Raw genomic sequence first — 24,370 nt, 5'->3', positions numbered from 1 at the left:
GAAGTAATGAAATATTTGGATATGGCGTACACATGGTAAGAATATACCCAGATCCTTGACATAACATGGCTTCAACAATGCCCCCCCGCATACAAACTACTTGGATTCCCTCCAGTCACTATCTGGCAGAGTAGAGGTAGCAAGATTATGCACTAGCTGATCCGAAAGCCTCCTAGAGAGTTACCAATAGGTTCGGTCCGGTGTACTAACTAGCAGCCGGCCTGTGAACACCGTTTTAGAGCTGTACCCTCGAAACGTTAGGAAGGTTTGGATCTCACCATGGTGTTCATCATAACCTCAAAAGACATCAGTCATACGGCATGAGGGAAGAGATGGGGGTTGACCGGAACTTAGCTCTGGAGACTAAACATGGATTTCACCACTTCAAGCCTCCAATAAGCAAAGTAGTGGTACTGCACCAGTTGATGATAGTCATCTACCGGTATTCTTCGGTGTGGTGTCAGTGCCACACTTCTACCCCTGGTTACTTTGGTTCACACCTGGGGGGGGGGGGGGGAGAATAACCACCAGTATGCTTGTGCATGTGGGTTACACCCAGGATTACTAACAATTCCACCATCATGAAGGTGCAAGCAAAGGATTTGGCTGCCACACACCGTGCGGACTTCTCTGAAATGAGTCCACTTGATTTGAGTGTCCGAATATTAGTTACATCAGCATTTTAGACTTCCAGGTAGCAAGCAAAGCTTGTCTGGCATATCTGAGAGAATGTCTGTGACACCCTCACGGACCAACTTCCCACATATTGACTGGAACACGTGGTTTAGTCACAAATTGGATGATTATTTTCTATAGCAGCATGTTAGAGAGGCAACCAGAGGGAGCCTCTGGTTGCCTGATTATCAGCAGTGATTATTCATGCATTAAGAATTTACTGATAAGAAACCACTAGGTGGCAGTGATCACAGTGTACTGATGTGGAATTTACTTAAAGGTGTAACTACCATCAGGGATAAAGGGAAGGATTTTTGCTTTCGTAAAGATGACTACAGTGGTCTCAGAGATTTTCTAAATTCTATACAGTGGGACCAACTGATGATGTTACCAACAGCAAATTGTAAATGGGAAGCAATTGAAGGAAGTAATCTTGGAAGCTAGCAGTCTTTTTGTTCCAACTAAGAAATACTGTTCTATGTTTAGGCCCAAATGGATGTCAGATGATCTAATGAGACTCATGACAAAGAAGTAAAATGCATTGGATTCATACAAATTATCAGGCGACACAGAAACCTGTGGTAGATATAAGCTAGTCTGTAATCGGGTCACAAAGACTAAACATTAGGCAAGTGAAGGTAAAGTATGAGAAATCTTTTGCAAAGGATGCAATGAAAAGGATGCAGATGATACAAAGGTTGGCAGGGTCGTTAAGGACAATACTGACGCTATGCTGCTGCAACAGGATCTGGAAAGGTTGAACAGATGGGCTGAGAGGTGGCAAATGAGGTTTAACATCGACAAATGTAAAGTGCTGCATATGGGAAACAGTAACCCCAGAGCAACGTATCAACTCTGCGGTACTACACTGACAGTGGTGGAGAATGAAAAGGACCTGGGGGTAATTGTGCAGGCAGATATGAAGTTCTCTGAGCAGTGCAGACGAGCTGCAAGAGTAGCGCATGGTGTCTTGTCAATGATAGACAGGAATTTTTCTAGCAGGGATAAGGAGGTGATTATTCCCTTGTATAAGGCAATGGTAAGGCCACATCTTGAGTACTGTATACAGGTCTGGAGGCCTCATTTCAAGAAGGATGTAGAGCTGCTGGAACGGGTACAGAGAAGGGCAACAAGATTAGTAAATGGAACAAAGGGTTGCTCTTACGAAGAAAGGCTTAAGTTTTGCAAATTACAGAGTCTGGAGACTAGGCACCGGCGAGGTGATCTGATAGAGGTGTATAAGGCTTTGAATGGTTTGAGCATGCTCAATGCCAATGGGATTCTTCATCTTTCTCAGAATAATCACCTCAGAGGGCATAAATTCAAATTGAGGAAGGACGGATGTCGGATAGATGTGCGGAAATTTGCCTTTGGCCAGCGGGTGGTTGGTTGGTGGAACCGACTTCCATCACTTGTTGTTGAAGTTGATAGCCTAAACAAATTTAAAGCTCAACTGGACAGGTATTTCGAACGAACGGAGGGGTGAAATGGGAGTGGTGTGTTTTTTTTTTTTTTTTTTTTTTTTTGGCTGATGCTGAATAAGCTTGCTTTCTTGCATCATATGCCTCTGCTAATGCTAATGCTAATGCTAAAAACAGCAAAGATTCCTTGACTTATGTAAACAAACTCTAAAACGAAGGGGATGAATCAGATTGGTCCACTTGATATCAATGGTTTGACTGTAGATGATCATTCTCAGATAGCTGCCAAACTAAATAAGTATTTTGCATCTACATTCACACATGAGGAGTTATTCGAGGAGGAGAGAGCCAGATGTTTATCAAACTGTAACAGTGAGTTAAATGATTTTGTAATAACTAAGAGAAAAGTGGAGGAGAAATTGTTGAAGTTAAACATAGGAAAGCACCTGGGGTGGATAGCATCTATCCAGTTATATTAAAGGAGACAGCGGAGGTAGTAAGCAAACCCTCAGCATTAATTATGATAGAATCCTTGGACTCAAGGGAAGTCCTCACACACTGTGGATATGCAAATGTATCTCCAATTCTTAAAGGAGTATCAAAGGATGAAAAGAGTAATTACGGACCTATTACTTTGACTTCTGTTCCAGGGAAAATAATGGAGTCATTGGTTAAAGAAGCATGGGTTTGTTAAAGGGAAGTCTTGTCTGACCAATTTGATTGGGGATTTTAATTTCCCAGATATTGACTGGAATTTGTGGGTTGGTCACTCGCACACTAGCAAGGCTTTTGTGGATTTATTGGATGATTGTTTTCTACATCACCATGTTCGTGAGGCAACAAGAGGGAGCAATACTCTTGATCTGATTATCAGTAGTGATTCTTCATGCATTAAGAATCTGCAGATAAATGAACCACTAGGTGGCAGTGATCACAGTGTGTTGAAGTGGGATTTACTCAAGGAGGTAACTACCATCAGAGGTAAAGGGAAGGGCTTTTGTTTTCGTAAAGGCGACTATGATGGTCTGAGACAGTATTTAAATTCTATGCAGTGGGACCAACTGATGATGTTACCAACAGCAAACTCAAAATGGGAAGCATTCAAGGAACTAATCTTGGAGGCTACCAGGCTTTACATACCAACTAAGAAATATTGTTCAAGGTTTAGGCCTAAATGGTTGTCAGATGAACTAATGAGACATGTGGCAGAGAAGAAAAATGCATGGGATACATACAAATTAATGGGTGACATGGAAGCCTATGATAGATATAAGTTGGTCTGTAACCAAGTCACAAAGGAGATTAGGCAGGCAAAGGCAGACTACGAAAAATCCTTGGCAAAGGATGCAAAGAAAAACAGAAAAGAGTTCTTTACATATTTAAACTCAAGAAGGAAAGGGATGAATCAGATTGGTCCACTAGATATTGATGGTTCAACAGTTGAGGATACTGCTCAGGTGGCTAACAATCTAAACAAGTATTTTGCATCTACATTCACGCATGAGGAGTTATTCAGGAAGGAGAATGATGTAGGTAAAGTAAACATTGGCAATGAGCTGGATGATTTTGTAATAACTGAGAGGAAAGTGGAGGAGAGATTGTTGAGGATAAACATAAAAAAGGCACCTGGGGTGGATGGGATCTATCCAGTTATATTAAAGGAGGCAGCAAAGGAAGTAAGCAAACCCCTAGCCATAATTATGAGAGCTTCTTTGGACTCAGGGGAGGTACCCATAGACTGGAGATGTGCAAATGTAACCCCAATTCACAAAGGAGGATCAAAGGCTGACACAAGTAATTATAGACCTGTTAGTTTAACTTCTGTTCCAGGTAAATTAATGGAGGCACTGGTTAAAGAAGCACTGCAGGATCATCTAGACAAGAATTCAGTTATAGCTCAGACGCAGCATGGTTTTGTTAAGGGCAGGTCTTGCCTGACCAATTTGATTGGATACTATGATGTAGTCACAAAAGAACTGGATGCAGGGAATAACTTTGATATTATATATTTGGATCTTAGAAAGGCTTTTGATACTGTTGCACATGGAAGACTGCTGCACAAATTGGAGCAGTGTGGCATTGGAGGCAAATTGCTGCTATGGATAAGGGGATGGTTGAGTGGCAGAAGACAGAGAGTGGTAATCAATGGACACTGCTCAACGTGGACTAATGTTATTAGTGGAGTTCCTCAGGGTTCAGTGTTGGGTCCGTTGTTGTTTTCGGTGTTTATGAATGATATTGATGATGGGATATCAAGTTTAATGTCCAAGTTTGCAGATGATACAAAGGTTGGCAGGGTTGTTAAGGACACTACTGACGCTATGCTGCTGCAACAGGATCTGGAAAGGTTGAACAGATGGGCTGAGAGGTGGCAAATGAAGTTTAACATTGACAAATGTAAAGTACTACATACGGGAAACAGTAACCCCAGAGCAACGTATCAACTCTGCGGTACTACACTGACAGTGGTGGAGAATGAAAAGGACCTGGGGGTAATTGTGCAGGCAGATATGAAGTTCTCTGAGCAGTGCAGACGAGCTGCAAGAGTAGCTCATGGTGTCTTGTCAATGATACACAGGAATTTTTCTAGCAGGGATAAGGAGGTGATTATTCCCTTGTATAAGGCAATGGTTAGGCCACATCTTGAGTACTGTATACAGGTCTGGAGGCCTCATTTCAAGAAGGATGTAGAGCTGCTGGAACGGGTACAGAGAAGGGCAACAAGATTAGTGAATGGAACAAAGGGTTGCTCTTACGAAGAAAGGCTTAAGTTTTGCAAATTACAGAGTCTGGAGACTAGGCACCGGCGAGGTGATCTGATAGAGGTGTATAAGGCTTTGAATGGTTTGAGCATGCTCAATGCCAATGGGATTCTTCATCTTGCTCAGAATAATCACCTCAGAGGGCATAAATTCAAATTGAGGAAGGACGGATGTCAGATAGATGTGCGGAAATTTGCCTTTGGCCAGCGGGTGGTTGGTTGGTGGAACCGACTTCCATCACTTGTTGTTGAAATTGATAGCCTAAACAAATTTAAAGCTCAACTGGACAGGTATTTCGAACGAACGGAGGGGTGAAATGGGAGTGGTGTGTGTGTTTTTTTTTTTTTTTTTTTTTTTTTTTGGCTGATGCTGAATAAGCTTGCTTTCTTGCATCATATGCCTCTACTAATGCTAATTGGATACTATGACGTGGTCACAAAGGAACTGAATGTAAAAAATAATTTTGATACCATATACTTGGATTTAGGGAAAGCTTTTGATACTGTTGCACATGGAAGACTACTGTACAAATTGAAGCACTATGGCATTAAGGGGAAGTTGCTGCTATGGATAAAGGGATGGTTGAGTGGGAGAAGGCAGAGTGTGGAAATCAATGGACACTGCTCTTAGTGGACTGATGTTATTAGTGGAATCCCCCAGGGTATGGTGATGGGGACCATCCTTCCTTTCTGTAGTTATCAATGATATTGATGAAGGTATATCAGGGTTAATGTCCAAGTTTGCAGACAATACGAAAGTTGGCAGGGTTGTTAATGACAGTACATTACTGCAACAGGATCTAGAAAAGTAGAGCAGTTGGGTTGAGAGGTTGCAGCTGAAGTTTAATATTGACAAATGCAAAGTAATGCATATGGGTAGCAGTAGTCCCAGCGTAATGTACCAACTGTGTGGTACTACACTCAGGATGTTAGAGAATGAAAAAGACCTGGGGGTAATTGGGCAGTCAGATGTGAACTTTTCTGAGCAGTGCAGAGAGGCTGCCAGAGTAGGTCCTGAGATCTTATCAATGATATACAGGAATTCTGATAGCAGGGATAAGGAGGTGACTATCTCCTTGTTTAAAGCAATGGTCAGAGCACACCTTGAGTACAGCATCCAGGTCTGGAAGCCTCATTTTAGGAAGGATGTAAAGTTGCTAGAACGAGTACAGAGAAGGGCAACAAGACTGGTGAGGGGAACAAAGGGGTACTCTTACGAAGAAAGGCTTAAGCTCTGCAAATTGCAATGTCTGGAGACTAGGTACTTGCGAGGTGATCTGATTGAGGTGTATAAGACCTTGAGTAGATTAAGTAGGCTTAATGCTGATGGAATTTGTCCTCTTGCACAGATTTCAAACCGAAGGGGGTATAAATTCAAATTGAGGAAAGACAATTGTAGAATAGATGTGTGGAAATTTGCCTTTGGCCAGCGGGTGGCTGATTGCCAGAAGAAACTTCTATCTGTCATTGTGGAAGTTCATAGCTTAAATAAATTGAAGTGGACAAACTTTGGGAGCAAATGGTTGGGTGAAATGGGAAGTTTTTTTTTTTTTTTTTTTTTGACTGATGCCGTATAAGCATCAGTCAAAAAAAAAAAAAAAAAGGATCATCTTGCTTTCTTGCATCATATGCCTCTACTAATGCTAAAAAGTATCTTTGAGCAGACAGTTACTGGTATTGTTGAATGTAATACTAATTTGCAGTGGCTGAAGAAATTATTCAAAACATGACAGAGGAAGTACTATAAATTCCATAACAAGTCTATAAGGAATGCTTCCTGAAGTTGCAGAAGCATTAGAATCAACGAATATAGTGTCAGGCACACACTATAAAGGAGTTTCATCTGAATAGCTGATAAGTTCATTTCTCAAATATTACTTCATTTCCCAAGCTTTTCAATATACGACAAAGTGGAATATTTATATACAAGATAAATTAAAAAGTAAAGACAATCTTCGTGTAAAACTAATGCTCCCTGAGAACACACTCCTAATTTTGAGAAGTCTAGACATCACGTGCTACCTGCACTCAGTCTTTTAAATGGGTGAAGTGTAATCATGTTAGCTCTGCTTTCCAATTGCACCATTAGTGAACAACATGCTTTGATCACATTGTGGTGGTCAGAAAGGGTCAAACTCTCCCAGATTTACAGAAGAATGGTAACATAATACGAAGAACAGTGTATTAGTCAAAAAAAGGCCATGTGTCAAACATGCACGTTACATAGTTTTATGTGAAACATTCTTGGCGAAATCTAAGTCCATTTGTGATGTGCACACAGCATATGATCTTGGTATTTATTATTGACGTTTCACATCAACGATAAATACCAAGCCAATAGCCTAATTACCCATTTGAATGGCTGCAGTCAAATGGGAGCTGCAAGAAGTATGATTGCAGCAATACAAGTTACAATAACTTGCCTCTGGCAGAAGGTGCAGATGACGTCACTTCCGCATTGCATTTTTCGTGACCGATCAAATTTACTCGGTTGAGGTGCCCCGTTTCACATTTAAAAAAAAAAAAAAAATTTTTTTTACAAACCGTTGGAAGGGTCAATAAGTGGCATTAAATCTATCATGTGTGACACTATTCACTACAATGTAACAGAAAGGCAGTCAACATGCTTACACCTTGATTGTAAAAAATACTAAGAACAGGCAAGTGACAAAACATGAATTGTTTAAAAATGTAATAAGTACACAGTAGATATAACTTTAGAAGCATGTTCTGTCACTGACTATTAGTTTTACATGCAAATTGCCTTTAGTTTTTCATATGTAGTGGGTGTTCTGTCACTGACTATTAGTTTTACATGCAAATTGCCTTTAGTTTTTCATATGTAGTGGGTGTAGAAATAAATCCCCCCCCCCCAACCGTTTATGGAGTTTTGGAACATTTTGGTCAAACTGCACCAATTCATATAGTCTGTGTCATGTCTATAAATTCATGCAGTTATATAAATAGCTTAATTAATCATAAGAATGCAAGTATTACTAACAGAATATTCCTCCTATAAACTGGAGCTGATTGTCTGCCCACTCTTCCCACTCCATTTATTGTATGTAAAGGATAAAAGTATTAAATTACCAATCGGCATTTAGACTAAACGTCTAACATTTTGAAATAATGCTATGGTGTGTGTGTGTGAGAGAGAGAGAGAGAGAGAGAGAGAGAGAGAGAGAGAGAGAGAGAGAGAGAGAGAGAGAGAGACCCCCAGAAATTGTAACATTTCACAATCTATCTAGATGTGTCTAGTCAAGCTAAGTGTCTGATTATTACTAAACAGAGTTCAAAGGACTCTTAGCCAGAACCTAAATTAAATTTTTAAAGATATCAAGTATTTGGTAAGCAAAAGCTGAATAACTGAGGTCTGACACAGACCAAGCAACAACATTTACAATACACAAAATGGTGGAATGCAATAGCATCAACCAACATAAATTGGAAATGATTATAGTTTTGGGGTCATTAGCAGAATGGAGAAGGTCACATATATATCAGTATACCTTAATAATAAGAAATTGGTAATGACCACAATTTCCAATGTGCAAACAGTAGAATGGGGATCACAATAAATTTGTTGGAGTATATTTTAGTATTGAGTCCTAAATTAAAAGTATTGCATTTATTCTCTCCCCTCCCCTCCCCTCCCCTCCAATGCTCCTCTGCAGCAGCAAAATCTCCAACAGAGGGAGAATCTGTGAATCATTTTTTAAAATGAAATACATGGTTATAAATACCGTATTTCCCCATGTATAAGAAGCACCTTAATTTTGGGGCCCGAAATTTGGAGAAAAAAAAAATGTATTACATAAAGTTATTGAACTCAAGTTTTATTCATCATAAAATTCATACAACTCATCACTGTCAAAACTCCCATCCATTAGCTTGCCCTCATCTGTGTCTGATGACAAATCACTGTCTTCATATATTGCCTCGTCCTCCTTTCCATTTATGGCATTTGAAATGCCACACTTCTTAAATGACTTGGCAACGATCTCAATCTTTATATTATCCCAGGATCTTTTCACCCAGGTACAAACTTCTCCTATAGTTGGTTTCTTCACTCTTCCTGCTGGTGTCAAATTGTCCCCAGAAGACTTCATCCATTGGTTCCATACGTCTCTCATGACAGCTTTAATGCTGACATCAAGTGGTTGGACTGGGATGTCAAGCCTCCAGGTATGACGGCAAGTTTTGTTTTTTGCTCTGCAGCAATCTTCTTTGTATTTTTTGTTGTGTGCCCTGAACTGATCAAGCACCAATAGGGCAGGTTTGTGTAAGAGCCCACCTGGTCTCCTGCTCCAAACTTTCTGAAACCAGATCTTCATCCCATCCTGATCCATCCAACCATTGTGATGAATGCGGACAATCACTCCTCGAGGAATGTCTTCTTTTGGCATTGTTTTGCGTTTGAAAATCGGCATTCGAAACAGCTTGGTTCCGTCGGCACAACAAGCTAGAACAACTGTATAATGGCTCTTTTCATGTCCACTTGTCTTCACAGTTACAGTTTTCACCCCCTTTTTCTTATGCACCATTAAACTCCCATAACAACCCCCTTCTTATCAACAGTTCTGTCCATATTTTGTCCATATTTGCAATCTGTCCCAACTCAAACTGATGTGTCTTCCGACATTGAATGACAAAACGATGAAATTCAAGGACCTTCTGTTCATAGCTTTCAGGCATCTTTTGGGCAAGTCTAGTGTGTATACGCATGCTTAGTCCATTCCGTTTCATGAACCTGAAGCACCAATTGTGTCCTCCTTTGAAATCAGTAACTTCTTTTTCATCAGCAATTCTTCTTGCCTCATGCTGAACCATCTTTGTGGACACAGGAATTCCAATTGCCCTTTGCTCCTTAATCCATATCTTCAATTCCCTCTCTAAATTAGGCCATTTTGCTGACTTGCCTCTAATGGCCTTCTTCTGCCGTGGCATTTTCAGTAGGGTTTCTTCTTCCCGTAGCCAGTCTCGGATTGTTTTCTCAGTTGGAGGAGGACCAAACTTACGTTCAGCAGCACGATTTCCTTTCACTTTTGCAAACTGGTTCACTTTTAACTTGAATTCAGAACTGTACGAAAATCTTTTCTGAGCTATTTCTGGGCAGAACGTGGCAAAACGTAACCTAATATACCGGTAACAAGTGCGAACAATGAGCGCAAAGACAACAAGTGCGAAAAAGTGGGAAATGCAAGTAAAAAAAAAATCTACAACCACTGTATAAGACGCACCCCGTTTTTAGACCCCAAATTTTTCCAAAAAAGGTGCGTCTTATACATGGAGAAATACAGTAAATGAGTGTGCTTGTTATGGCAACGTTGGTAGTAAACAACCAGAATTATGGCCTATCCTCAACTTTGTATTATTGGTGCTTTACTCTAGTAAATTCTTAGTCCATACATTGTCTCAGCAGTGTTATAAACCCAGCAGTTTGTCCAGGAAGATTGCAGTGTCTAATTTCAAACTCTGTCCACAAATTATATAAAGTATAGCATATAGCAATACTAATATTATAAAATCATATAAAAATATTATTACAAAGCAAACCTTTGGTGAAGAAATTTCCTGCCAGTGATTATCTTTTAGCAATTTTAGACTGCTAAATGCATTTTTCACATCAGCAACTTGAAGTAGCACCATATCCCAAAATCCTGCTAGATCTGATGATGTAGTGTAAAATGGTTTAGTGGGATCTTCATTCTATAAACAATTTTCAACATTACTTAACTTAAATTATAATTAAGTTAGATATATTAGTAATAAAACATTATACAAAAACTTGCAAATAACATTTACTTCAGCAAAAGTCGATAAGCATAATTCATTATAATCAAATCAAAAAAGACAAACAGTTTTATTTAAAAGCTATCGAAGAATTAACACAGTGTTCGTTTTAAACGAAACCCATGAAAATGCAAATAACTCAGTAAAAGAGAGCTAGAGACATGAAATTTATAAATAACAATCTTCATTCCGTGTATGGTGATGCCATATGTTGAAAACATGTAAAACCACCAATGTGCAAAATTGCGCTGCAAGCAGTAAATCAACGTAACAAGCATATAGGAGCATGTATCCATAGTGGAACATTATCTCAAAAAAATACAGCAGTTCAAAACTACTCAATGTCACTTTTGTAGGCATTTTTTCATATAGAATTTTCTGAACAAAATGTACAAAAGAGAATAAACATTATACCAGAATTAAAGGTAATAACGATTAGGAAGATGAGTGCTTTGCAGCACTATCTTATCTTCTTTCAAAGTGGACGAGCAAATCAAAATGTCTTATTATGGATGGAGCACTTTAATTTTCCAAATGCTAAAAGCAAACATGGGGGTTGGTCAATCACTTACTACCAGGATATTTCTGGATTTGCTAAATAGCATCTACATCAACATCTGATTTCTACATCAACATTTTAGAGATTCCATTCTATAAAGGAAAGAAATATTCTCCAGTTGGTTATCAGTGCTATTAATTGGTATATCAATAAAGAGTTAATCAGCTATCAAAAATCTTCATATAAAGGAACCACTGGCAAGCATTAATTCCTTTGTATGATGAAGATTATTAAATAAAAGTAATGATGAATATGAACTGGCTGCTGATAAGCTGAATAAATGTTCTGCATTCACATTCAATGGAGTTTTATGATAATTGAAAATGGATTAGAACAGTAAGAGATTGGGCTGCCAAGAGATTGAGAGGTTTACTGGTAGACTGGTATCTAATCTCAAAATGAGAATGGTATTTTTGCTGGACCAATTCGGAATTAAAGGGTGGTTTCATTGGATTACCCAGGGCTGCTTATACTTGCCAGTCTACTATTGGATTACAATCTAGGTTATGACAAATAAAAGTGAACAAGGAGCCAGAAGCTGATGAAATATATCCAATAATATTGAGGAAGGCAACAAAACAGGTCACTAATGCCTTTATTATAATGATCTATTGGTATATTCAGCTTTTTGAGACAAGTGGTACATATAAATTTAATATGATCAAAGAAATATAATTACTATTGAGGATAAACAAAAAATTTGATGTTATTGATGATCAGATGCAGTTTACATTGTCTGCAAAAGCAAATTTCAACATTTTTTGTTGAAAAAGACAACACCCATTGAGCACTGCCCACTTTTGTATTTTTATTCAGGGATATCTGTAGTTGCTATTCAGTAGATCTTATGTTCTGGGAATGGCATGAAATAGAGTTCTTCAGCATAGAGGTAGGTCTCAACAGTATTTAAGAGATTTTTTAAATAGAATCTATTCTAAGGGAAAAAAGCATGGCATTCAGTACAGATCCTTCTGAGGGGATAAGAGTTTTCTGAAAAGATGTTATGGCATATTAATAGATTTGATTCACAGAGATGTTTAAGCATGTTGTAGTGGTTGCTATTTGGCACTGCAGCACAATTCAGAGAAAGGACTCTGTTAAAGAAGTACTTCTAATTTCAATAGAAGAGGGCAGATCACACCCATTCCAACTGATTATCAGAAAAGGTGATGAAAAGAATTTCTCATTCAGTACCTGTTATTTTATTTATTATTCTTTTTTTTTTTTACATATAAGTCAGGGATCGATATTTTTGATGAGAGCAGAGGCTAAAGTCCAAGACTTCCATTTGGCTTTCCATCTGATATGCCTAGCTTTGACCTTACGTTTTTTGTTAACAAGTAAAAAAGTCGGTAGTAGTTAGAAACTTTGGATTGCTGGAAGATATGATTTTAAGCACGCTTCTTCTCAAGTTTAGCATGTGAGCAACATGCATTCCACTAGTGGTTTCGATATGTACAGGGTTGTTAAAATTTAAGTATCCCTATGTAGAGGACTCTGCAGCAAGTTCTAAGGCTCATATTGAAGAGAAATCTGTACAACAGGTACAATAAAGAATGCACTCACCATCTATTGGAAAAAAAAATTAGTTACAAAATTTGTCACTATATGGTACTGTGGCAATACAAATCACTTGAACAGTGCTACAATTGTTCAACGTGTCCTCCATTTTGGTCAACAACAGTTTCCATTCGAAGAACAGCATTTTCTACAGCAGAACAAAATATGTCAACTGGAATAGCCAGCATATTTGTTATTTGGTTTTTAGGAGCATTAGCAACTAAGGCCATATTGCTCCGGGAATATGCGGTGGTCATTCCCTGACCTTTCCACATCCACCGTATTTGGTGGTAACGGGCTCGAACCCCGGTCTAATCAAGAAGCGTGTGCTACGCACTGCTGCTCCTTCCCACCTGGCTACGGAGGTGCCTAACCAGCATATGATGTCTAATGCTGTCCTTCAAATCTGCCACGGTTTGACATCTTGATACACCTGGTGCAAAATATCCCTCAAACAGAAGTCGCATGGGATGAGATCCGGTGATCAGGGTGGCCAAGATGTCTGAAAACAACAGTTGATAACCCGTTCGTCTGTAAAGTGTTGACTTAGCAATCTTTGGACGCAACGGTGGATGTGGGGTGGTGCACCATCTTGCATGAATATGGTATTATTCATCCTGAAGGCACCCATGTTGTTGCAGCTCTGGTATTGCGAAATTTGCCACCATTTCATAATATCGCTGTCCAGTGAAGAAACAGGTACGGAATCCAGTCAATGTTACATGTTCAAAAAAAATATGGCCCAATCATGAATGTGGCCGTAAACACCACACTGTCACTTTTGGAGAATGCAATGGGACCTCTTGGATAACTTGAGGGTTTTCTGTTGCCCAAATGCGGCAGTTGTGCGTATTCACTTGTCCAATTAAGCAGAAGTGGGCTTCATCACTCCAAAGGATGTTCTATAGCCAAGTGATATCCACTGTCACTTGCACCGGAAACTGAAGTGCGTATGTGAAATGAAGATCTGCATCACCATGTTTTAGCTGCTGTAGCATGTGCTCCCGATGCATTACTAGTCTTAACAGTGGAATACGGCATGTCGACTTCATGAGAAACAGCTAGCACTTGCATTACCACATGAAGATTGACTTGATAAATCCACTATAGCCATAGCCACATCTTCAACACGAGAGGAGTCCACTCGTTTTCGATCTCTACCTGGTTGAACACCAAGATGGCGTGTCGCTTCAAATTTCACAATAATTTTGCAGACAGCACAAGCAGTCATAGGTCCACGCCTTATGCACTTCTGATTCCGGAATTCTCCGATAGCCGCAGCTGCACTGTTGCTGTTCTGATAGTACAGCTTCACTAATAGCGCCTTTTCATGCTGTAGTGCAGGCAAACATCTACTTTATGATTTTAAAGAGACTGCTTTACTTTTATACAGATCAGTGGAGCTGAGTAGTGGCACTGCGTCAATAACTTATGATTATGCAAATAACCTAAGTTATTTGCATAATCATAACTAAGACAGTTACATGCCATACAGTGACAAATTCTTTAACTAATTAATGGCAAGTGCATTCTTTATTGTACCTGTTGTCCAAATTTCTCTTCAGTACAAGCCTTAGAACTTGCTCCAGAGCCTTTTACATAGGGATACTTTAATTTTAACAACCCTGTACAGGTGATCCCCGCTTAATGCTGATAATGCATTCTGGAAATACAGAGCGCTAAGTGAATCCGCACTAAGCGAGCACCACATTCCCATAAGGTAACATATGTATTTGTGAGTTGCGGTCGGTGCCATAGGATATTCCCTAATCAGTAATAAATGGTAGTGAAAAGATGCACAAATGTCGGTCAAAATATTTGTACATATAAAATATTCTGCATTACATACGTATATAATTATATGGTAACTATTTACGTATCAAAATTAAACTTAAAATTCCAATTAAAATCATGAATTTAATTGATCTAAATTGATTTAATTTAATTGATGAATTTAATTATGAAAAATGTGTCGATTTTGGGTTGAACTTTGGCTCTCTTCCAAATAAACTAAAAGGGGTATTAATTTTAAATCCCCCACAGTTTAATTACCACCCAACAATAAAGTCACCCGATCCTTCGCCACTTTGAAACCTAGCATTTTTTTGCTTCTTTCAATATGAAACTTCTTTTAGGCATTCATTTCCACAAAAGTCCTGCTTCATCTATATTATAAACTTGTTGAGAAGTATAACACACAACACCCCTCTTCAATAATTTTAACCAGTTCTTTTTTGAAAGTTTCGGCTCTTTCTGTACTTGCGGCTTCTCCCTAGATTTTAAAACTATTCAACCAGCCCTTACTAGTTTTAAATGGTTCCAATTTTTTTTTTTAGGTGAGTTTTCTTCAGATCATCATATAGACTAATCTCTCTCTTTTTTATTATTTATAATATTTAACTTAACTGAATTCTGCTTTGGATATTATCTTCAATAAAATTAGTCTTTCCATTTCAATCCTAATAGCCGGCCTAGCCCTAGTTGCTTGCAGTGGAACAGCTATCTTTCCCGCTGATAAAATTAATTCTTTATTTTTTTATAATTGTTCTTACAGTTAAACTTGCAAGTCCTAAATTATGGCACACATCTGCTTGTCTTTGACCGGATCAATTCGCTTCGAAACGTCTAATTTAATTTTCAAATTCAGTAGTATTTTTCTTACATTTATAGTCTTCATACTGCACCCAGACCTTGTTGCTTTTTCATTCTTATTGGCCATTATTAATTCTTCTAAAATGTAACTGCGTTGGTTGCATTAATTACGATACAATGTTCAAGTAAACTGTCCGTTTCGCATGATGTCTAATACTGTACTGAGTGATGACTAGACTTTGGATAAATGCATATAATGCAAATATTACAAGCAATACACTTGATCATTTTTTTAAATGTTGATCTCGGAACTACATAACAAGTCACTGTATCGCAATTAAATTATTGCGTGAGAGAATTTCACTGAACGCGGGAATATTTCTCAAGTCGGCGTGGGAAACGTTTTAACTGTATTTTTATATTCATTTTCAAGCTATCGACTCTATCAAATGAAACGATTTCGTTAAATATGCCAAAAATGCAATCTGTAAAAGAGCGTTATAGTGATCTGTGACAGCATTATAGTCAGATATGGGTTATAATATAAGAACAGTGTTATAGTGAATCAGCGTAAAGCGAACCGTGTTATAATGGGGGCCTGCTGTACTTGCATAGGTAAGAGTTTAAAAATATAAGTATTTGCTGCAGTTAGTACGTGTATAGTATTTGTATTTACTGTGATTATTGTGTGTGTGGAATTTGTTGAAATAATTTCAAGTAATACATCAAGCAGGATATGGGTTATTGCATTGGAATGAAGCAGGTAAGGAAATGATCACTATGGAATGGTCATTCAGTACTGACCATGTCATCCTTGGTAAAAGAAATGATGGATAGCTGGACAAGTCTACAGTAAATGATATTGATGATGGTATATCAAGCTTAATGTCCAAGTTTGCAGACGATACAAAGGTTGGCAGGGTTGTCAAGGACACTACTGACACTATGCTGCTGCAACAGGATCTGGAAAGGTTGAGCAGATGGGCTGAGAGGTGGCAAATGAAGTTTAACATTGACAAATGTAAAGTACTACACATGGGAAACAGCAACCCCAGAGCAACGTATCAACTCTGTGGTACTACACTGACAGTGGTAGAGAATGAAAGGGACTTGGGGGTGGTTGTGCAGGCAGATATGAAGTTCTCTGAGCAGTGCAGACGGGCTGCAAGAGTAGCTCATGGAGTATTGTCAATGATATACAGGAATTTTTCCAGCAGGGATAAGGAGGTGATTATTCCCTTGTATAAGGCAATGGTCAGGCCACACCTAGAGTACTGTATACAGGTCTGGAGGCCTCATTTCAAGAAGGATGTAGAGCTGCTGGAACGAGTACAGAGAAGGGCAACAAGATTAGTGAATGGAACAAAGGGGTGCTCTTATGAAGAAAGGCTTAAGTTTTGCAAATTACAGTGTCTGGAGACTAGGCACCAGCGAGGTGATCTGATAGAGGTGTATAAAGCCTTGAATGGTTTGAGCATGCTCAATGCTGATGGGATTCTTCCTCTAGCTCAGAATAATCACCTGAGAGGGCATAAATTCAAATTGAGGAAAGACAGATGTAGGATAGACGTGCGGAAATTTGCCTTTAGCCAGCGGGTGGTTGGTTGGTTGGTTGGTTGGTTGGTTGGTTGGTTGGTTGGTGGAACAGACTTCCATCCCTTGTAGTGGAAGTTGATAGCCTAAATAAGTTTAAGGCTCAGCTGGACAGGTATTTTGAATGAACAGAGGGGTGAAGTGGAAGTGGGTTTTTTTTTGGCTGATGCTGCATAAGCTTGCTTTCTTGCATCAAATGCCTCTACTAATGCTAATGCTAAAGTAAATGCAGGGGCGTTCCTAGGGTATGTTGAGCTCGGGTGGCAATTGAAATTTGGTGCCCCCTTTAAAATTTTCTTCATATGTGTATGCAAGTTTCAGGTTTTTAGGCATCCCTTGAACGTTTGTGCCCAGGTGCAGTGCAGCCCTGGCACCCCCGGGACGGCCCGCCCCTGAGTAAATGGACAACAGATGGAAAGAATCTATGGTAGAGGCAGAACCAGTAGACAATTTAAACTGGTTTGGAAAGCCATAATTTAAGAGAGTCAGATTATGGTAAACAAGTAATGCCTCATTAGTTGGCTCCTGGTGCCCACGATAAAGGGATCCCTACAATGAATGTTGACTGTTAAAATTATCATATAAACAGAGCATTTAAGCTTTTAAGGAAGTAGCCACCGACTGTTTAAGGAGTTCAGTCGTGAGAAAAGATTGTCAAGTTCATTCTGCTAGCATAGACAAGACATGGTATATAAAAGGATACAAGGTTTAGTGATATATGCCTATTGAAATAAGGGCTGCTACAACTTCTAAGAAGTACATAAATGCATGTGTCTGGATGGTATGATAGATTTTGCAAGAATTTCCACCCTCCACAAGGAGAAGCTCAGTACAGTCAGTTCTGATATAACATGCATTTTTGCAACGCAAATTTGCTCCAACGTGACTGATATATTAGGGAACAATGCAACTATAATGCAATTTTTGCATTGGTTGGTGCACAATTTCGTTGTGAGTAACACCAAATCAACGGAAAAAGCCGGCACCAAGCTGAACGTAGTGACCAGCGCAGCAATACATACACATCTACGAAGCTTATTTTTAAAATGTCAAATGTGAGAGAGCTATATTTCTCATTTACTGTAGCTGTATCGGTCGGGGAGACACTGTTGTTATTCGCTGTATTCACAAGACAAGAGGCGATATTGTAGGATGACTACAATGGATGTATTTTCGGGCGCTCACAGTTTTCAGTTCAAATAGAAATTTCGTGAGGTGTGAGCAGAGGGGTACATTTCTGGAGGTCAGTCACTACCATAACACAATAAAAACAATTTGCAGTTCCCGGTTTATTTGGCTTTTCTGTTTGTGCAATCTAATTATAAATGAGTAGTAAACTGGATCTTATTGCATTTGCTATAATAATGATAGCTGGAATTCTGTAGGTTTTTACATTATTAAGTTGAAATGTGTTTCTCATTCCACGAAATCTTCAATCATATAAAAAACAAATAAATTTTCAGAATCTTTTCATTCATATTTTTAATGCACGAAATTGTTACTGTGTATCTCAGTAGTGCAATTTGTGCGTACCGTATTTGTCATTATAGATTGCTTATATTTTTTACTGTTTTAAATTTTACAATCCAAAAAAATTTTTAAAAAAGTCAGTGAACAGAAATATCAATTAGTATGTATATATTACAGTACTATATTTACTGTAATATTTATTTATTAGAAATTTAAGATGTTTAAACCTGTGTTAGCAATTTTATTGGGTTTCTAACTTTTTTTAGTGTTTTATTTACCAGACTGAAGATTTTTTTTGAGTGCTCTGCCCCTATCCCTATTTTTTCCATAAGCCCTTTTTTTTTTTTTTTTTTTTTTGGTAGTTGGCGCATTGGCTTCTATGGCCATAATGCACCACCTAAGGTTTTTGCAGTACTTTGATCCAAGCCCGAGGCGGGATTCCAACCCGCGACCTTTGGGTTGCCAGGCAGGCACTTTACCCACCTGGCTAGCCCGGTCGGCTCCATAAGCCCTGATGTTTTTAATACATGAAATACCACAAAGCAGAGATTTTTGGGAACACATGTAACACATTACAGCAGAACTGACTGTACTTCTATTCTCACCTGTGTGTGTGGTATGGTTTGGGAATTTGGCAGAAATCTGTGATGACAAAAATAAGTTTTCTGTAAACCTACACACTACTGGATTAATTTCACCAAGTGAATCATCATCCAGTTCATTAAAGTTTCTGCTTACACCTCTGCAGTTTCATTTATAAACATATGCATTATTTAGACCGAGTTGAGGACGCCTGATTTGACTGTTTTATGTGACTTCTACCAGACTCCTCTATTTTGACCTTTCTGAGAAAAACTGGGTGCCCTGATGACATAGCACTGTTTATGTGTAGTTCTAACACTGTGTCATCATGACCTTACTAATCATCTACTTCCATACTGCCAGTGTCTAACAGAGATATTTGTTTTTTGGAGCCTGTTAGCACAGTTTTAGTCCAGTTAGCAAAAGAAATGTTTTATTAAATTAAGACATCTGTTTCAAAGGACAGATACAAATGGACGGTTAGGCACATTTTAACATGAATTGTTTTTGTGCCTTGAAATATGTAACTGTATGTTAAATTTTATGTATTTGGATTTTTAACCCCGTTTTCCATAGTCACATGCTTTCCTTGGGTGGCTCCCCTTGTAGTTAGGATAATGGCAGTGTAAGCTGCATAATCTGATTGAGTATTCTCCTAAGAACTGTAAATGGAGCATGTGGCATCCCAATGCAACACTTCATCTAAGAGTGGCCATACTTCTGGAACCAAAAATACCAACCGTGACTTGAAACATAGGGCTGACTCTTAGAGTTAAGTAACCGCTTGGAACTGTGTTTGGAGGACTAGTGTGCTGAAAATCACTATGGACTGGGTTAGGGTGGGGTTGTCATCTTTCTTTGTCATAATTTATCTTACGTGCATCACCTTTCATTCATTTAAGTTCTTGGGTTATTTCCTATTTCAACACAGTAAGCAGATCCTATTTGGTAATAATACTTTTGATGTGTCAGGGTTTTATAGTGAGTAAGTGATTGGTACTGATATTCCTCTAAAGGCTGTCAACTTTAATAACTGTTGAGATTGTTGAGTTTCAATTAGAAGGTTCTCTGACTGAAGGCATGTCATAATTTTTGGGAATCCAGCAACAAATTCAACACATTTGTATTAAGAATGTTGATAGCCTGAAGAGATAGCTGTAAATGCTTCCTCCATCCCCGCCAATTTTCCTCCAGCCCAACATGATCTTTAACAACCATACAAAATCAGCAATTGCCCTCTGGTGTGCAGCATCAGACTTAGCAGTACAGTAGTAGCTGTTGCTGTTACGGAAATTTCTGGTGCAGGGGCTACTTAGGCCATATTACACCTATCAAAGTAATTGAGGCTACATATGGTAGCTGCTCGGTGAGCAATCAGAAGCAGTTGTACAGTTGAATTTGTTTTAGTAAGGGGGGAAAATTTCTGTTTTGTGTCATCATCCATAACATGGCTACATGACAAAAGTTCTAGAGAGGAAACTAAGTGTGGAGTGTTCAGCAAGGTACATTGGTTAAGTATGTGCTTTACTGTGAGTGGTGTCGAGCAGTGCATACACTGAGGAAGATCATTTCCTGTAAACAGAAACAGATGAATGAAGTGAGCATGACCTATTTGGCTTCTGGCTAAAATTACTTCCTCTTTTCTATTTTAGTCCAGTTAGGACAATGGTTCAGGTTTAAATCAAAACAGCTTTTGATGTGTTTGCAATTTCCACAGAAGTGGAAAATACAACAGGAGCTGATATAGTTCTATTAGCTGTATCAACAAAATGCTGATTCAACAGAAGGTAACAACAAATAGTTACCTTCTGTTGAATCACAGACCCACACTGGCATTCCAGGAAATGTATATCCAGATTGTGCTGCAAAACATCCCTCTAGCACAGCCTCAACAAATATTTTAGTCATATATCCTGATCAGATGCAATATACAGAGAATATGTATGGAGCAATGGATACTTCATTTCCACAGTAAATATTACACTTTTATTGATTGATAGGGGCGAAATATTTTCCAGGACAAGCTTAACAGCATCACTCAGCAATATAACTTCTGCATTCAACCAGAATTGAAATAGAAACAGTTGTATTAGAGAAGACAATAGCTGCACCCACTTCATTGCCAGACTTTGAACCATCAGTGCAGATCTTAGTAAAATGGGAATACTTTTGTGTGTGAGCAAGATGTAGTTGCTCACATACAAAATTGTTGCTGTATGTTGCTAGATGTTGACATTTGCTAGAACATCATTTCGCAATTGCTGAAAGTAATTGTCAAAAGAGAGTGTAAAAGTAATCCATGGGAGATCCAAATCTGTGAAGCCTCTGAAGACTTGATGAAAGTGAACATTCTAATGTTCTGTTAGCATCTCTAATCTGATGCAGTAACCAGGCCAATTTTCTCTGGGTTTCTTTCTATAATAGGTTGTACACTCTGGATCATGTAACAATGGTCAAATGGGTTGGTTGGGAAAGCTTTTAATTTTAACTGCGTAAATGAGCAGTAATATATTTCTTCTGATGGAAATTCATGGGCCACAAGAAACACTTTAAACATTCTAAAATTCTTCAAATGTTTAAACTTTAAACATTCAAACATGTTCTGTATTCACCAAGTGCAATCCTTACAGAAGAATTGTTTGAAGGTAACAAAGCACTCAAAACCTATGTTGGTATTATTATGTTTATTTCCGAATTGGAAATGTGCATAATGGGGTCAAGTGTTCCATGGTATTTTCTTACCACTTCTTCAGTGACTGCTGTCTTTGCAGTATCACTGTCACAAAAGATTACTTTGGTCACAAGAAGTCCCAAGTTCTTGTGACTAACAAGGGCAGCTGTCTGAAATGATAACACACAAACAGAATTTAACATTAATGAATATCGACTGATCGACTTACACCCATTTTCCTATGGGAGTCAGCCTCCACAATAAAACCTCTACTCTCCAATGCTCTTCCCAAGTATTGAGTGGAAAGTACTTAATAATCCTCTCAACAGTAATCACTATCCACTAATATTAAACAGTTGGACAGACAACGTGAGTAGTTGAGATCCGCTAATTTTTGTAAAATCGGACAAATGCTAATAATTTATCGTAATTTTTCCTTGTAGAGGATCTGCGATCTTGTTATGGAAAAAATAAACTTTGTAGATTTTTATTTTTTTTAAAGTGTAGTATAGGCTATTTTTGGAAATTTTTAAAGGAATATTAAATTTTAGGAATATATTATATATTTTATTTTAAGGCAGAAGAATACTCTTACCTGGGGCTTTCTTCAGAAACAGCTGCATCTGGGTGAGGTGTAATTCAGAAAGTGTTGAAACTGCAATTATATGGAAGGAGGACGAAGGAAAAAGCAAGCGTTTGTCTTAAATCCTTGCATGGGGAGTAATTGTAGGCATAAAGGGAGATGATGCCTTAAGCCTGATGGGGCTTTTCATTAATGCCATCTTCAAAGGAGGGTGAATACGCGTCGAGGCAATCGTTTATAGCCTGGGCACGTTCCATTGCCGTATTTCGATTGTGCGTGTGTGGGGGGAGGGGGGTTCAGTAGTCAATAGGAGGTGAAGTAGGGTGGAGGGAAAATTTTTCCCACCTCACTGTATTACACTTATAGTTTGGGAATTTTCGAAGGAAGAGTAATGTCCTGTGCCTAAGTGGTGAGCTACCAATTTGGAACTATTATTTTTTTCTGTACGGTCTGTTTTCTTTGTTAAATTACAATAAATTATTAGCATTTGTCCGATTTTATGAAAATTAGCGGGTCTCGACTACTCACCATCAAGTTGTCTGTCCAACTGTAATAAAATTGAGACTTTAGGAGCTCCACACATTGTTTTACTCTGTATCCACTAATATATGCAAATTTCAATTTCCCACTTGATAATAGAAACCTGAATTAAATGGAAATTTTTCAAGGCAGATTGGAAAAAATATACCAATCATGTCTCTTTTGATGATCACACCACCGAGTCCTATCTACTGATACTGTCAACAAGCTTATCACAACTCAAATAATAGCAACTCTCATTTTGCAGTTCAAAATAAGATGTAGACTCATCAATCACTGGTGGAGTGAAAATTGTAACAAAGCAAAGCACACGTGCGTGTGCGTGCATGCACACAACAGCACACAGAATCTATTCTGCAAATACCCTACCACTACCAATCTTCTTTACTATAAGAGACTTATAGCCAAAGCCCACTACATCTGCTAAAAGGCTAAAGAAGACACCTGGATTACATTTGCTTCCTCCATTAACAAAGGTACTAATGTTAGAATAATGTGGGGAAAAAATAAAGTGGTTAAATGGTAAATATCTTCCATCTGAAGGAGAGACCTACTCCACAATGGATAATGCCCATTAAAATCTTCTAATAAACAGAGAGGAGATGGTAACTGGAGAACAATGTTTTCCAGTTCCTGAATTTTATATGGATGGCTGGGTGAAGGTTGGTTTTAATGGAAGTTTATTGGCACATAGGCCACTAAGGCCAAATTGTGACTGTCGCAGTAATTCTGCAAATGATTTTTTTTTTTCCAGTCATATGTCAGATAAGTTCATATAAATGAGTTTGTTTTAAAAAATTAAATAAGTCGGATAAATTTGTGTCATCACCAAGAATATGGTTCATCTCTAATGAATTGTTATGGGTTAAAGCTGATTTAAAATTTGTTAATCGAGCAGCATGATTGTGGAGACACTCGAGGAGAATGGGTTTCACTGTAAGTAGAGCGGGACAATGACGACAGTGGTGAGGTTCATCACCTGTCAACAAGTGGAGGTGGGTGTTTGTTTTTGTTTTTAGGAGCATTAGTAACTAAGGCCATATTGCTCCGGAATATGCGGTGGTCATTCCCTGACCTTTCCGCATCCTCCGTATTTGGTGGTGACGGGTTTGAACCCCGGTCTAATCAAGAAGCGTGTGCTACGCACTGCTGCTCCTTCCCACCTGGCTACGGAGGCACCTAGTGGAGGTGGGTAAGATGGAAATGCCCAATGTGTCTCCTTGAAAGAACAACCTCTTATTGTCTGTTTAATCGTGAACTACATTTCCAGTATTGTGGCTTTTTCTTTATTTGGAAAAGTTTATTTTGGGTCTGTTGCTGCCATACCGATGCCCATTGGTCAATACGTAACTGTTTTATGATGAGTTTGCAGTCCATATAAGGAATCAATGCAAGTGAAGACACGGGGTTGACTGGATTTTTTGCTGCTTGATTTGCTTTCTCATTTCCCTGGATTCCAGCATGCCCAGGAATCCAGCAGAACCTTACCTCTGTGTTATATTCTGCGAGATTAATTAACTGTTTGCCAATTTCTTTCAGAATAGGATGAGAGTTTGAACATTTGTGTTTT

The 24,370-nt window shown here is 38.6% G+C and overlaps 1 protein-coding gene across 6 annotated transcripts in view; it reads right to left on the bottom strand.

Moving 5' to 3' along the window:
• The window catches only part of LOC150075131 (uncharacterized), a 215,691-nt gene that overhangs the window by 30,245 nt on the left and 161,076 nt on the right, over positions 1–24,370 (bottom strand). For all 6 annotated transcript variants that reach the window (XM_090388846.1, XM_090388847.1, XM_090388848.1 and 3 more), the window contains one exon: positions 10,414–10,566. In XM_090388846.1, coding sequence (XP_090244972.1) covers positions 10,414–10,566 — 153 coding nt within the window. The remainder of the gene's footprint in view (positions 1–10,413; positions 10,567–24,370) is intronic.

The sequence above is a fragment of the Mastigoproctus giganteus genome, chromosome 14 (assembly GCF_048544385.1).
Source record: "Mastigoproctus giganteus isolate SK-2022 chromosome 14, ASM4854438v1, whole genome shotgun sequence".
NCBI classification, from domain to species: Eukaryota; Metazoa; Arthropoda; class Arachnida; order Uropygi; family Thelyphonidae; genus Mastigoproctus; species Mastigoproctus giganteus.
The sequence above is the reverse complement of the archived record's forward strand: the minus strand, read 5'-3'. Positions and strand labels throughout refer to the sequence as shown.